Source organism: Pseudopodoces humilis, chromosome 2 (genome assembly GCF_049639895.1).
Source record: "Pseudopodoces humilis isolate 2021_Gansu_Grassland_sample_001 chromosome 2, ASM4963989v1, whole genome shotgun sequence".
Taxonomy (NCBI): domain Eukaryota; kingdom Metazoa; phylum Chordata; class Aves; order Passeriformes; family Paridae; genus Pseudopodoces; species Pseudopodoces humilis.
Window position 1 is genome coordinate 65,935,235 of NC_142201.1, and position 16,274 is coordinate 65,951,508.

Consider the following 16,274-nt stretch of genomic DNA (forward strand, 5'->3'; position numbering starts at 1 on the left):
GTCAATAATGCAGTATTTATAAAATATTCCTCCCTTTTTAGTGATGATACTCTGCCTGCCTGAGCTTTAATCTGCTAAGAAGTTACACCTTTCAGGGGATAAAAGTATCAGTTATTTTCAATATAAGATTAAAAAAAAAAAAGGGGGAAGGACCTACTGAAGGAAGAAGTAAACACAGCAGAGAGGGGATGACTCATTTGGCATGCAAACTAATAGTGGCCATGCAAAAAATGTTTATGAATATCAATGAGTAGACATCATAAAGCATGCTGTTTTATTACAGGAATCATTATCCTAATGGTCATCCCTTTAAATGAAATATTAAATAACAATGAGATATTATTCTCACTATGTACTGCTTTTCTGATAAAATTAGCACTTCAAATGCAAAATGTTATAAACACTCTGTATATCACAGTGTAACAGTTTGATCATAAATTAAAATTTTTGAAGGAATTAGCAGAAAGGGGGCAGGAGTCCCTAAAGAAGGGTCAGCTGAAAATAGCGGTTTGCATTATTAACAACAATTTCTAATACGACCACTAGGTGGAAATATTGTACTTACAGTTGGGGATGTGGCTGCTGACAGCAATGGTAAAATTCCTCCACAAGCAATAATAATATTGTCTACCATCTGGGAAATGAGGTGTATTGTGTTGTGTACAAAAATAATATTTTCATTGCTATTGACAAAGTCCATCACAGACTTTGTGGAGTGACTGTAAGGATGGAAGAAAAGATGGATTAAAAACAAACAATTAAAATAAATTTTAGATAAATACGTTCTTTGCAACCATATTGTGAATGTTTCTTTGATAAAAAGGAAAAATCTGGTCTAAAAAACTTTGCATGTAAATTGCCTAAAAATATCAACAAGGCTAGTTTAATGAACAAATTGATTGCTATCTCTTTTTTCACAGGATTATATTCAAATACTCAGCTGAGAACATCTTCTAACCTTTTATTCCTATCATCCAGTACTTCACAGGCAGTTCTGCTGAAAGCAGTGGAGTTGTTTCTGCAGCAGGAAAGCAACTATTTCATATTGAGTTCACCATGCTGCACCAGTGCCATTTGAAGAACCCTTGATAACAGCTAAGGGTAATAACACCTACTATGGTTTTAAAGGAGAAACTTGATAACATGGCCATAACTTGATTTCATATTAACTTTGTTAACTGATAATAAACCAAGCATTAATAATAGCTCTGGAAGCCACGGATGTGTGTAAGAGTAGGTGAAATCTCAGCAATTCCTAATTGGTGAGCAATTGTCCTATGAAACAGTCACTCCCCAAAAATATAAAACTCCTGTGTAAAAATACTGAGGAATGCAGTCTATAAGTATGGTCCTTCCCCAAAGCAACATTTGTTGTTAGCCAGCCAACAAAAATTAAAGACTTCAACTGAAAAGATACAATCTGAACTTTAACCTTCAAGCATTAGCTGAACACAAAATACAACCTCCTCCCATAAACTTGTCCAAAGCAAAACATCAAAAATTGTCTATTTCCAAGTGAATATCACAGAACAGTTCACCTGACTGGAAATTAAATAAAATATAAACTGCTCCTTTTATAAAACTATGCTCAAGGTTTGTGAAAATGAACTATTCTGTAGTGGAAATTAGAGTAAATTGTCTCTCTTATATTATAGTTACAGAGTACCTCTATTAACATGTACAAAATGTACAAAAACACTAGGAAATCACATAAAATATTATATGATCACCAAGACTAAACCCAACCAGAAGCTGACATGCAAAAGAAAATTTTTCAATAGAGTGTTTCCTTGGAAAATGTTACAGGAAAGAGGTTTTATGTATACACCTTGCAGGCAGAGAAGCTCTCTTTTAATTGATCAGTTAGGAAAATGGCCATTAGCAGAAGTCATCCTGTCTGGAACAGGGGCAGTAGATTCTAATGCTCAATGTAAGCTGGAAAAATGGCTCAGCTTGTTTAGGTTTTCAGGATTTATACAATTCCTCAAGAAAACAGGAATTAATACCTGTGAAATAGAGCTGTTCCAGACTGGGAAAGGGGTAAGAAGAGAAGGTAGAAGTGGCATTGCAGCTAACACCAACTCTTTTCCTCCCCACCATCCCCTCTCCAACACGCCTAATTTTTCCTTATTGATGGAAACACAGATCAGGAGTTAAAGAAGAAACAACAACCCACCTTCTCCAAACATGTACATCTGTTTCTAGTGCAAAAAGCAAGTCTGTCAGGAGCCGCTGGTGCATGGGAGACCATTTAAACTCCGGAATACGAAACATAGTTGTGCGTGGGCCTGGACTAAACTGTCGTCGCTGCTCTTCCGTCATTGGCATTCCTCGAAATCCCAAGTCAACACGTAAATCCCGGTCTTGCTGGGTGACAGATCGACCCTGTATTGCCTACATCAACAAGAGGTTAAAAAATGATGTTAGCTTTATGCAGTGTGCTTTTGAACGCAATACAGAACCTGAGAAATGAAGGATAAAACCATGTGGCCACAAAACCACAGGAGATAGTGATGTTCCAAGGCAGGCAGTAAATGAGCTGCTCAAACCAATTGCTCAAACCAATCAGTGCTGAGGGGCTGTGGCTGGCCCCCTTTTCAGCTACTCACCAAGTTTTTAATCTCAGTTTCTTCACTTGAAGTCTCACAGAAAAGACCAAATGTAGTCCATTCAAGGTCAATGACAAGATTTTGTTTATATGTAACAATTACATTTTGGGCTAAAGACACAATTTTCTTTGAAGATTTGACTGAAAACATGGACAAACTACATAGTGGTGGCTTCAAGGAATGTGTAATTTTGGACAGCTCCTCATTTTTCAAAACTGATTAATTTATCTGGTCTTTTTAGCAGAATCATTAGAGAATTACGTCTAGTCTCCTAGTCTCCCAAATCCCATTTTGTCAATTTTAAAACAAAAGAGAACTCTGCAAAACAATTATTTTAGCAAAGTAAAAACAGACATAGCACTCGAGCTGAAAAGTTTCTTGTTTATTTAGTCTGATACTGATCTGCTGTAGCCAGAATTATGAGAGCAGAAAAAGTTTCCTTTATATAATCTGACCTCCTGGGAATAAAATTATTACAGTTACTTGCATTTCCTATGTTTTTCTTAGAGTTATCTTTAAATTATTAGTTTGTTTTTAGTTAGAAACATAGGAAAGAGTGAATTTGATACCCTTCAATATTTGATCTACTATAAATAAAAGTATTAACTGCTTTTAGAAGTAAGCAGTACTTCCTATCTCTGTTGCACAATTTGCTTGCTTTCTTTCAGTCCATTTGAATGAAAGACAGTTACTGGCAAGGCAGGGAGACAATTGTAGACATGTATTTACAGTATTTGAGGTTAGCAACTCCAGTCAAACACATTCTCCTTAAGGTACAACTGCAGGTAACCCTCATGTCAGCAGCAAGAGTGGTACCATAACTGTGATATAACTGGGGAGCTTTTATCTAGCCAGTAATACTGTGTCTGCAAGAACAGGCTTTGATCTGCATTGCTGCTGCTGCATAAATAAGCATGAATGTAAGTATCTCTACTTAGGTGGCTGCTCTTTAAGTAAGCCTGTTTTTTCAGTGGTCTCAAGGAGATAAATCTAACGAGGTAGTTACTACACCTACAGCAATCAAAACTCCAACTGCCAGCTCCACTGTAAACATGCTAAAATAAAATTTCTCATTATTCAACAAAGCAATAATTTTCCATTTGTATTTTATTTAATAACGACTTTATTTTTTTATTACAGTTAACTTCATTTAAGAAAAAGTATTTAACCATGGACAGTTTAGAGTTCATAGCACCCAAAGAAGAGATTAGAAGATGAATTTCTGCTGGTTGCTCAGTTGATAATTCTTTTTGAGGAGATTATTTAATAAAGAGATTAATGTCCACACATTTAAACCAAGTCAATGGTTTATCTTTGATTTGGTAGGAAATAACTGCTATTTAAGTAGTATATGCAATATATATTTTCAATAAAGTCATGAAAGATTTCACATTATGGCATTTTCAAAGAAAATGGGCCAGGAAGATGTACTTTTTTCATATAATTAAAGAATTATACTTAAAATATCTCTCAGATCTCATACTATTAATCTCCCCCTTAGCAATGAGCAGTGATTACATCAGACATGGCTACATGGCTACTTAAAATTTACCTGGGTTGTGGTAGTAGTCTGGATTTTCCGTATCTCCTTCCCTGCCTCCTTACCATCATCAGATCTTTCTGTATCTGATATTATACTGCCTGCATCAACATTAGGTACAGTTTTGTTACCAGAAGACTCTGTTTCGAGAGTTGTGGCAGTCATCTCAGCATATTCTAATCCTTTAGATGATGAGGACAACTCCCTGTCAGAAATGCTATTCATTCCATCTGAAGTGGTGTGAATCTTGAACTCTTTGTCCTCTATTATACTTGAAGCACAAGTTATATCTACACTTCCCGTCATATGTGCAAGCAATCCCAAATCATCATTTACACCAAGATGCATCTGTGTCTCTTGAACATTTGGAATGGCAATGTGATTACTTGAAAGTTCAGGAAGAAGTTTTTCCTCCTGACTAGGTATTTTATCAAAGAGAAATGAGGTATTATTAGTAGAAGGTTCATCTTTCTCATCAGCCAGAGTTATTAATGGACCATTATCTTTTTCCTCATTCTTCTTAATAATACCCACACTTCCATGAACATTGTTTTGGAGCTTCTCAACAGCTGCACTATATACATTATCTAGAAGAGATTCCACTTCTACCAGTGCACCATTTTCTCCAGTTCCCAGTGTCTCTGGTGACAAATCCATATCATCAAGTTTTACTTCAGTAGCTTCTACTTTTTCAGCTTTTATATCAACTAAAAGGTCATGAACTTCCACATGCACTCCTCCTCCTCCAGGTCTCTCAGCAGTTCCAAGCACATCATCTGACACTTTTGTAGCCATGAGCAAGTCCCTCGTATCTGTATTGACGGGGTAATCTGTTTCACTTTCTGGGCTTTGACTTTGTGAAAGATCTTCTATCTCTCGAATTTCCATTCCACCTTTTGCTCCTGTTGTCTGAGAGGAAAGACCTGAGATTGTGCTCACATTCCCTTTCTTCCCCTTTTTTATGTTTTCTTCCTCTTGCCTTTGATACTCTTCATACATTTTTGCTAGATATTCCTTGTGAGCTTCATATGTGACCTTGAAAAGAAAAGAGAGTACGTGGAGGAATATACACTAGATGAACTGGGCAGAATCTAGCAACACTTTTAGGAACATATTAAGTACAGTTTACAAAGTGACAAGGAAAAAAGCCACCTTGACATGAATACCGAGAGCCACCAGATGGCACTAAATCACTTTACATCTTATATTGCTACTGCCTTTGGGGGTTATCAGCATTTACAAAAACATCTATGAGCTGTTCCTTACCTTGGAATGGGCTATAGAAAGAGTATCCACCCACACTCTCCAGCCTCCCCATTCATATTTTATTGCATGGTACAAGAGAATACGGAAAATGTTGTAAACCATCTCTGTGATCTTCTGCTCTTCCGAGTTCTTAGGGTTAATGTATCCCAGAGAAAACATCCAGTCCTGCCACACTGAACACTGAAGTAAACATCTAAAGTGAAATAATTAGTTCAAAATATATCCAAACAAAGCTTCTTTATTTTAACATTACAATGGCTAAGATGGGAGGAACATCATCACTTAACATCAATCCAATGTTAGGAATAACCAGAAAAATACTTCAGGTATGAAAAAAAAAAGTATACTACAGACCAGAATCCAGTATTAGTTACTGAACTAAGAAAGGTTACCACAAATGTATTAAATTTATTTTAAATAAATTTAATTTATTACAGACTATAAAACTCTACACAGAGTACAACAAATTGTTATTACCCAGAAATCAACGAGGAGAAAATACTATTTGTATTGACATACCTTCTGTTTTCACGGCTATTACTAAAGAGTTTTATCATATCAGATAAGAACAAGCGTCGAACTTCCATCAGCTCTGCACTTGGTGTGGAGTTTTTTAACAGCGTTGCCACCACCTTAAGAATCACTTTGAAAGAATAAATTAGTTATGTAAAGCACTTTACCAATGTTTAAAAAAAGAAATAGTTGCTGACAGCAATTAATGCAAAAGGCAACTGAAACCAATATGTATCTAAAATACATGAATGAATTGTTCACTTTCTGACCCATCATTTCAAAAACCCCACAGCCTCTGGGTGACACATTTATCAAACAAACATAATATATTGTCCTTACTTGGATTCTGAATTTTCACTGTCGAATCTGGCTCTGGATGAGGTTTATGAACAACTTGGGTGCATACTTGTTCTGTCAAAATCTAAAACAGAATATTAACTTCCTTTTACCATTTTTAATCAAACAATACAGTATTTCTTTGTTAATTTTAAAATTTGTTAAGAACATTTACCGTGGTCACATGCAATGTCATATAAAAAATTTAGGTAAAATATTTTAAATCTTGAAGAATGGAATAAAGCAATTCCTCTATGCAGGAATAAAGACCTTAATGGTTGTACTGTAGCTGATTAGCTAAACTCAATACATAATAACAGTATTTTAAATATATTCCATTTATATTCTCATTCTGTTATACATTCACAGATGAAAATACCTTTCACAAGCTACATACACCAACAGTTATTCTCATACATTTCATCAAAACCAAACCAAATAATCCTTAAAACTGGCTTTGGTTTCCTCCAGATAGTAAAGAATAAGAGTCAGAGATAGCACTCCATAGGAATAATCCTGGGGCTTCACATAATGATGAAGACAGAGCATTCTCCTGTCGCTTGAATTGTACCTGACAACCTAATTAATCTGTACTGAGGCAACACTGCAAATCTTTCACATTGGGATACCTGTCACTGGACATGTGTATGCAACTTTGTTTTTAAGAACAAACTAAAAATTCAGTGGTATCAACACAGAATTCTCAGTAAATACATTCAAGAAAATGCATTTCAAAATAGAGTAATTTTGATCGTAAAATTTATTTTAAAGAAGAACTTTTGCTCTCTCATTAGAAAATAATCAAACTAACATCAGTCATAACAGTATCTTAGAATAGGTCTTTACATACTGATATTTAAAACAGAATAAAGGGCAATTATGCCCTTGCTTTTTATGAGAGACTATGGAAAATATCTGTTCCTTAGCATCAGTTTCTCAGCAAATCTTCTGTACTTACAGCGCTCAACCTCTTTTTTCTCCTTTCCTCTGGCTATTTTTTCAAATGTAAATGCCTGTGGTTGCTGAACTCCATGAGGACTTTGATTTTGTCAGTGAGTTATGCATTTTCTGAGAATACCAATCACAGAAGCTCTCAGAAGACTGAATGCAGGAACTAGACTCTGATGCTCAAGTGGCCAAACCATAAAAGGTAATGTGCAATAGCAAAGAATTTGGATCTACGTTATTGGCAAATAGATGATGTCTAGGTTTTTACAATCATAGGAGAAAAATTTTCTATGTTACTCAGACCTAGAACCCTGAAAACCAAGCACTCCTCTAGTCTCTTTTTTCTTTTCTGGAACCTACCCTGAGCATCTAGTCATTAAATCTATTTGTGACTAGAAAATATATTAAAAATATTTTTAGTGGGTAAGATTTGCAGAAATTGCAAGAGATTCTACTCTAAGTCACCATTTTAGCAATAATTGAAGATTGGGTATGAGCTTTAAGTGTGCAGGCATGAAGACATGCGTTTCAACCAACTTGACATTCTCAATATTTTGGTTTTACGAAATTGTTCACCATTGAAACTGAAGCTTCTACAAGAACCATACTTATTCACCTCAAGCAGTATCTGCTACATTAAAGTGGCTGTGTTAGTTATCATTTGTCACGGTTAAAAAAGGAAAAACAGCACTCTTCAAAATCTTGTAAACTTAAAATGAGTGACATGAAAAAGAAAAAAGAAGAGGCATTTCTGACTTCAGCACTTTCCATTTCAATGGAAAGAAACTCTCCAAACAATGGAGAAGTATGAGCAATTGAAGGTCTGCAGTATCTGTTGTGGTTTTAGCTTTTTTTTGTTAAAAGTAATGAACATTCTAAGTAACAGGATCCCTTCTATCAGAAGTGGGAAGTTTTATAGGGCCTATGTAAAAATTACGACAATGTTAATAAAAACATCTAAAATGTGGCAAAATACATTATGAACCAAGAAATACTTTCTCAAACTTTCTAAAATTTTTCTCAAAAGTCTTAAGAATCAGGATATTATAGAGCACAGATATTTTTAAGTCATACTTCTTACAGCAGAAACAACAATATTTACATTTAATAATTTGTACCTCATAAAGTGTGTTATATGTTGTAACAGTTACTGTATTTGTGTGTAGCATCAACCTTTCTCCAAGAAGTGTGAAAAGACTGTGAGTATGCATGATTTCAACCTTTCTCCTGTAAGAGAAAACAAAAATATCAGGCACATGCCAAGCGTGATGAGCATTTTAAGTAAATGCAAGAAAAAACCCAAAAGCCAAATATTTTGACACAGTACTAAAAAGCCCTCAACGTGTTATTTTATATATATTTAAGATATTTTCCACAATGAAAGCAATTGTACAAATATACAAAGGTTCTCAGAAAACAATGCTGTATTTAGGATGGGCTTTTGCATAAAATCAAACACCATTCTCAAAGTCAACTCCTATCTTACTCAGGGTAGGAAAGTTCAAGATGTGCACAGGCTGGTTAAAATGTTATCATTGAAGAACACACCTTTTGTCACGCCACAAGAACTCAGGACAATCCAGCATTCATATTTTCCAGCATTAATCACAGAATCACAGAATTAGTTAGGCTGGAGGAACCACAGTGGGTGATCTGGGCCAGCCTCCCTCAGAGTGCTCAAGCAATCTGTATGTCTTAACACTAATGCATACATATTCATATATATATATATATATGTATATGTGTGTATATATATGTATGTGTGTGTGTATATATATGTATATGTATATAGGGACTTTTCAGTACCACCTTTGTTCTTTCTATATCATTCTCTCAAGAAGCCTAAATAATTCAATCCCCGTCTAACACATGTTGCAACAAAAAAGAAAAAAGAATCCTGAAAAGTTACAGAATTCTACATGATTGAAGTGTATTTCATATCTGAGATCCAAAGATACTCAAATCTTTGAAAAGTGGAGAAGGAAGCAGTTCACATCAATAAATTCCCTTTGTCCCTAAACCCCACTCTTTTAAGTATATAATAAAAACATGTAATATTAATTGTATGATGTATTACTAATTAATATAAACATCAATATTTAACTAATAATTTGATAATTATTATTATATTAATTAACATATAATTAATTATAATTAAATAACAATCTATGATTATTTTATATATAAATAATATATTGAAATATCCTATTTTAAAAATGGAATATAACATCATAAATAGAGCACTTATACTTTGCATCACTAAATTCACCTAGTACTATTTAAATTTAACTACTACTATAATGGATATGAAATAAAAATCATCCTTCAAAATAAATAATAATCTATATTAAAGCAGCAGAAAAAAATTAAATAGGATACAGTAACATTTCTAAAACTTATATGAATTCAAAAGCTAAGAAACTGTGTTTTCCTGATTACCAGTGAAATACCACATAAATTAAATGTGTTCTTTCTAGAAATTTTGAAATTAATAGATTATTTTATAATTTTCAAAGTACCACAAAAGAGAGTAGCAACAACTTACAACTGTGTGTACTTTTCTATGCACAGAAGGGAGAGTTATGAGAAAACCTGCACGTATTCAACCTTTTTAAGGTATGATTTAGCAGATAGAAGTAGAAATCCATTGGGAGGTTTAAATGTGTGAGTAAAACCCAAAAGTAAACAATGGACTATTATTTCATGTGGTGGCATAGAAAGAATCAAATATGACACAGGAGGAAAAAAAAGGATTTTGTCAAATGCTAAGGTTAGTCAAAGTAGTCTATCATCACAGATCATAAAGAAAAATCAATCTAGTTATTCAGGCTCTCATCTAACACATTACTGGTTATTTCTGAGAATAAATTACTTCTACTCTATAGCTTGATCTGTGATGCATATAGGAATATAAGAACTACAGCAACAGTGACTGGTTGAGTACCTACACATTTGGTAGTAATACTGTATTGGTTTAGACTTCATAAATCATGTAACATCTTTTTATACAATTCTGCTTCAGTCTATTACAGTGCAATGCCTGTTTCCTGTACTGTGAAACAGGAATACAAGTACTTTATAATTTTTGTGGTTGACTTTCATTTCATAAAGTCATGTGTATGCTCACATATGTATGTGAACAAAAAGGCACAAGCACTAGCTGTAAAACATGAAATGGAAGAGTGTTTTTACTTGCTAAAATCTACATAAAATATGCACATTTGCAGATGTTCAGAGGTCTAAAAATTAAAAAAAAACTTTGAAAGTTACACAGAGTATTCAAAGGGATTTCAATCACTCCAATTACATGAAAAATAAAGTTAATTTTTTGCTAAGTATATATGTTCATTCAACAATGGAAACTACACTGATATATCTATATAATTGCAAGTAGATGTTAAATTAAAATTTCAGCTTCTGGAAAATTTCTTTTCTTTTTTTTGTAACTATAGAATATGCTGAGTTAGGAGGGACTCACAAAGATCACCGATCACCTGGCCCTGCACAGCACCATCCCCAAGAGTCATATCCTGTGTCCGAGAGCAATGTCCAAGTATTTCTTGAACTCTGTCAGGCTTGGTGCTGTGATCACTTCCCTGGGGAGCCTGTTACAGTGCCCCGCTACTCCCTGGGTGAAAAGCTTTTTCCTGATATCCAACCAAAACCTCCCCTGAATCAGCTCCAGGACATTTCCTTGGGCCCTGTCACAGGTCACCACAGAGAAGAGATCAGTGCCTGCCCCTCTCCTTCCCCTCCTGAGGAAGTTGCAACTGCAGTGAGATCTCCCCTCAGTCTCCTCCAGACTGAACAGACCAAGTGCCCTCAGCCATTCCTCATACGGCTTCCCCTCAAGGCCCTTCACCATCCTTGTGGTCCTCTTTTGAACACTCTCTAATAGTTTAATGTCCTTATACTGTGGCACCCAGAACTGTCCTTGGCACTCAAGGTGAGGCTGCCTCAGTGCGGAGCAGAGCACGACCATCCCCTCCCTTGCCCGGCTGGCCATGCATGCTGTGCCTGATGCATCCAGGACATAGGCTGCTACACGATTTTCTGCATAAGTGATAAATATTTTAAACAAATGTATTTATCTGGATACAACCAGATAAATATCTGGATAAAACCAGGCTTCTGACAAGTCAAACCTTCATCTGGTGTATCATACTTAATTCAACTCCTATCAATGTGAATGACTTTTACTAAGTAATGTTTGAAAAGTCCTTGGAGATTCTTGAGTGGACTATCAATTTGCTTTATTAATTCCCAGAACAGTATTTGACTTGCTGGGTCCCAAAGGAAAAATCCCATTTAGAACCATATTCTCAGCTAACTGTCTCTCAATTATACAGGCATACTTTATTGATCTTACCGAGAAAAGCATTTCTAGCAATACCACACTCGGGCTGGACTCCTACCTCCTTCCCTTTCAAATGAGGCTTACATGATGAAGTCTCTTGTGAAGCACATGGTTAATTTTTATAATACACAGCTTCCTGCTAAAATGCCATTTTGGGGTAATCCCAGCAGGGATATTAACACCACACGTAGAAGGGGAAAAATGGGCAACAGCAGGCTATGCAGCACTGCATGATTGTTAGCGCTTTCTTGACACTATAATATGGAAGATTAGACTAAGTAAGACCATTTTGTAGCAGGTCTTTTTAACTTGCCACATTTTCTGTGTGAGTATCTCTTGCACAGAGATATGTCCTTACCACCTTTTTTAAACACCACTTGCTTGATGTATCTGCTTTTCCTTCTGAAACATTCCCATGTCAATGAAATATTCTATTTCATTTTTCCCATCCTTCTAAAACTATTTTTAGAAGTGCTGCCCTGAAAATTTTATTGCAATGACACTGATAATTCCAGAAGCAAATTTTAGATTGCACTCATATGTTTCCTGTTAACTTTAGCTGAACATGCAATATTTAGTTATAAGATGTATTTCTGGAAACTGTTTTTCCCTTGTTTTAAGACTTAAGTTTCAGCATATCATATATCTAAAAGACAACCAATGCATTGTTTCAAACATCATAGTTATAGCAAGTTAACTGGAAAAAAAAAAATCTGATTTTTAAAGCTAACAGTGTACAAATTATTGTTCAGAAAAACTAATAATTTGAAGTAATTTCTAAAAACCAACAAAAAATACACAGTAATCATGACAAAAAGACATGAAGAACAAGAATTTAAATACACTACTACAAAAATTTTAAAACAACACTTACTTATGACCCAAATGTTTAAGAAAATATCCAAGGACCTTCAAAGCTTGCACCCATATACTTTCACTTTTGGAAGCCAATAACTTATAAATTACTCTAAAAAAGAAAAACACATTCAAGCTCAAACATCATATATATAGATTGCATTAATAAGCATCACATATATAGCTTGTATTTCACTGAGCAAGGATATTTATAAAGAAAGAAATAAATACAAACAACAATTTACACAAAATAGGATATACTGAAGGGATCAAGTGCAACGTAAGAGTTTGATCATGAATTCTTCAGGTTGGAGACATGGTGCAGTTTGGTTCAGTTCAACATTTTATAACAGAAAGTGACATCCTATACTTCTCTCTTGGAACAAGCAAATAAAAGACAGTCTGAGCTTAGGACAAGAGAAGCAAATTGGAACACATAAGGTCATATCCTGGAGTACCTGGATGCTAGTAAAAATCTCCTTTCATTACACCCTCTGCTTTTAAATCCTGTATAAAAGAAACCCCCGTGCCTCATATATTAACTGATCTAATTATTAAATATTTAATTAATATTTAATTAATAAAATTAATATTCTAAGTTTAAACACAAATTATGCAGTCTTTCAGAAAGGAAGCCAGTCTTGATCTGAAGTCGCTAAGAGACAGAAAACATTACCTCTGCCCTGCACTGTTCTGTAACAAGTTTTTTAATTTATATTTTAGTTTTCCATTAGAATTAGCTTGGCTTCAGCTTTTAGCCCTACTTTCTAATCTTTCTCCACTAATGAGTGCTTTTTCAGAAAAGATCATCATTATCAAATGGCCTCTGGAGCTTTCGTCCTCTGGCATCTTAGGCAAACCAAACTTTTTGTATGGATTTGGGAATGTATTGTTTTGTTTTTTAAACAATTAAAAGTTGTAATTCTGTGCATTCTCCCCAGTTCCTGAACATAGACTTTCAAACATAAAGAATGCACCATCAAACACTTTCAATATCAGTTACATAAAGATGTCTCCAGTCCTCCAGATCAGACTTACCTTTCTTCGAAAAATGACAGGGAGAGAACTCTCTTTGAATACAAACTATAGGCAGAAAGCAAAGTCCTAACCATGAGTCTTCCCTTCAACAAGCATTGTCATTCAGACAGTTTTAAGTACATATCTTTGTACATATCTTTAAGTACATATCTTTGTACAAAGATCTTGGCACTTAGGCAAAACGGAGCTTGAATCTAACAAGTAGTAGATGTTATGGGGTTTTACAAACCCCTGGCATTTTCAAAAATATTTTCAAAACAGCACAAAATAAAATGTCATAGTAAATAATAAATTATTAACATGGAAATTATTAGTCCCTGAAAAAAATTATATTTCCAAATTAGACAAACCCCTGCAAAAATAATACTTCTTTGGGAATTATCAGTTATTAATTTTACAGCCAAACAGATAAATAAATTAATTCTACTTTTTTCAGACAGAATTTGAGAGGCTAGGGCATGATTTCTTGTTTTTCTCTTCCTCTCCCCGGAGAATGTTAAAAATACAAAGAAAGAATATTTAAAATTATTCTGAGATAGATACATGGCTATTTGATGCATCTTTTTAATTACACATTCTATTTGAGATTGAGAAGCAAGTAAAACAGTGCAGTATCTTTGAGATATCATAATGGTAATCTTAAGTGGAAATTCTTTTTTTCCTCCAACATATTGAAATCACTCACTTTGTCAAAAAATAAAGCATAAGTTAATGAAATTGAAGTTTAAAAGATCAGCAAGTGTGATATTTATGTGAAAAAAGAAGCAAACTGGAGAGTGATGATACTGGAACTACTTTTAATGTATTTTCTCACTTCACTGTCTTACCGTATCCCATTTCTCTGATCAAAGGCAGGAATCATGGATGCTGGATGTTCGGACATTAGTGCCACTAGCAGCTGCAGCACATCATGAATATTTTCATCCTGTATGACAAGCACCAACGTTATTCTACAAACTAACCTCAACAACAAGCTTCCCACAGAGCTGGTATAAATAGTTACAATAAAAGGTAGGTAATTACAGAAATGTACCTCATGCATTGTTAATAAGTAATTTAATATGCTCTGCAGTTCATCTTCTTTCACTCCTCGATCCTAAGGAAAAAAAAAAAGGGCCATTATTCAGAGTAAATACATTCCTCAGGTTTGGATAAACAAACCTTGGACCTAGCCAAATAATCCTACAGCTTTTTTATCTGAACCTACAAGACCAAATTCTATCATTCTACTGCTTTTCTTTATTGCATTTACAGTTTAAAACAGAATGAGGTCAGATTCTTCTAGTGTGGGCCCACAGATACTACAAACTATTACTGTTACTCCTCCAGTTTGTGAGACAGGACAGAAAATACTGGCTTTCTGTCTAGTCTCAAGTGGCAGATTACCCCTCAAAGAGCAGCATTCAGCTGTAACAGAGAGAAAGAGTCCTACATCATTTCTACCGGTGGTAGAATGTATGAGAAGGTTAAAGCAATAATTAGTTTGATAATTGCAATTATATTTTAATTAAAATATAATAAATATGACAATTAAAATATTTTATATATGGAATATAAATATATTAAGCATTTAATAAAATATACATGGCAGAGTCTGGTGAGGTTAATAAAAAATTTTGTGTGTATTTACTACTTCTCTGTTGATTAGAAGGATGTGCATGAACATTAAATTAACCAGGAAAAGACACAATACTTGACAGGTATTACTGATTTTCTACTATGAAAGATACTATTACAAGTATACAACAGATGTCAATGTTTCATTCTGGAATAGACCATTTTACCTTCAATATAAGTTGTTTCAAGAACAGAAGCATAAATGCCCTTAATGATATGATTTCTTTCTGGGAGGGCCGAGGACCATCTGGAAGAAACAAAATATAGCACTTTTAAATATAAACTAATTCCTTTAATCACTGCAGCTTCTTAAGGAAATCACAGTTCCTACAACAGATTTAGTACTCTACTCTTATATAAAAGTTCATATTTGCAAATTATATCATTTATAACCTTTCAGAATCACATTTTCAACACAATATATTTAAGTCATGTTCCATTTGGAAAAAAATAAATCCACATTATATTTTACACAGCTTTTAAAAAGAAACAGGAAGATGAAAGATAGTAATGAGGTGATAGTAGTAGATAGGCAGCAATATGTGATAAGCAGCTTGTTAGTTGTTAAACATTTAACTACATTAAATATCATCTGAATGAAAACCAACAGAGAAAGGATTTATAAAATAATAGTGGTAACCATTACATGTAGCGAAAACTAAAGACATTTAACCAAAGAGAAACTATTATCTAAAGAAAATACTAAATTTAAACCAGGAAAAAAAATGTAATCCATAATACTTTAAACAACTGTGCTTGATGAAGTGTATTATGAAAACAGAAATATCTAAAAAAGCCAGAACTTGAACAACTATAGTAATTTGAAACTATTTCTGTTGTATTTCCCATTCTCCTTTTTCATAAATATTGAATTTGAACTGGAAATTCTGTTAAGTTCCTGCTTTTCAGACAATGCATGGCATAGACAGTCTTAAATTTTGACCAGTAAAAATAAAGGCTACTTAAATTATTTTTCCATCAGCCTATACTTTTCCAATAGCCTATACTGTTCCATCTTATACTGATAAACACAGATCAAAGTTTAAAAACAGTCTACGTCTCATTATTATTTCCAATCCAGATCTTTTCTAATTGTCTTTGGTGATACTTTTTGAAGTGAAGCCACTGGTTTACACACAGTAACTCAACTTTGCAACAAAGGAAAACCTTAAGGGAATGTATATTTGTTTCACTA

General features: G+C 34.1%; 1 protein-coding gene across 7 annotated transcripts in view; it reads right to left on the minus strand.

The window, feature by feature from the left end:
- NBEA (neurobeachin) overlaps positions 1-16,274 on the minus strand; it is a 460,815-nt gene that overhangs the window by 309,739 nt on the left and 134,802 nt on the right. For all 7 annotated transcript variants that reach the window (XM_088067905.1, XM_088067892.1, XM_088067894.1 and 4 more), the window contains exons 14-24: positions 15,247-15,326; positions 14,496-14,558; positions 14,290-14,387; positions 12,444-12,536; positions 8,331-8,439; positions 6,268-6,349; positions 5,935-6,058; positions 5,416-5,608; positions 4,162-5,184; positions 2,177-2,394; positions 566-719 (exon numbers count right to left, since the gene is read on the minus strand). In XM_088067905.1, coding sequence (XP_087924031.1) covers positions 566-719; positions 2,177-2,394; positions 4,162-5,184; positions 5,416-5,608; positions 5,935-6,058; positions 6,268-6,349; positions 8,331-8,439; positions 12,444-12,536; positions 14,290-14,387; positions 14,496-14,558; positions 15,247-15,326 — 2,237 coding nt within the window. The remainder of the gene's footprint in view (positions 1-565; positions 720-2,176; positions 2,395-4,161; positions 5,185-5,415; positions 5,609-5,934; positions 6,059-6,267; positions 6,350-8,330; positions 8,440-12,443; positions 12,537-14,289; positions 14,388-14,495; positions 14,559-15,246; positions 15,327-16,274) is intronic.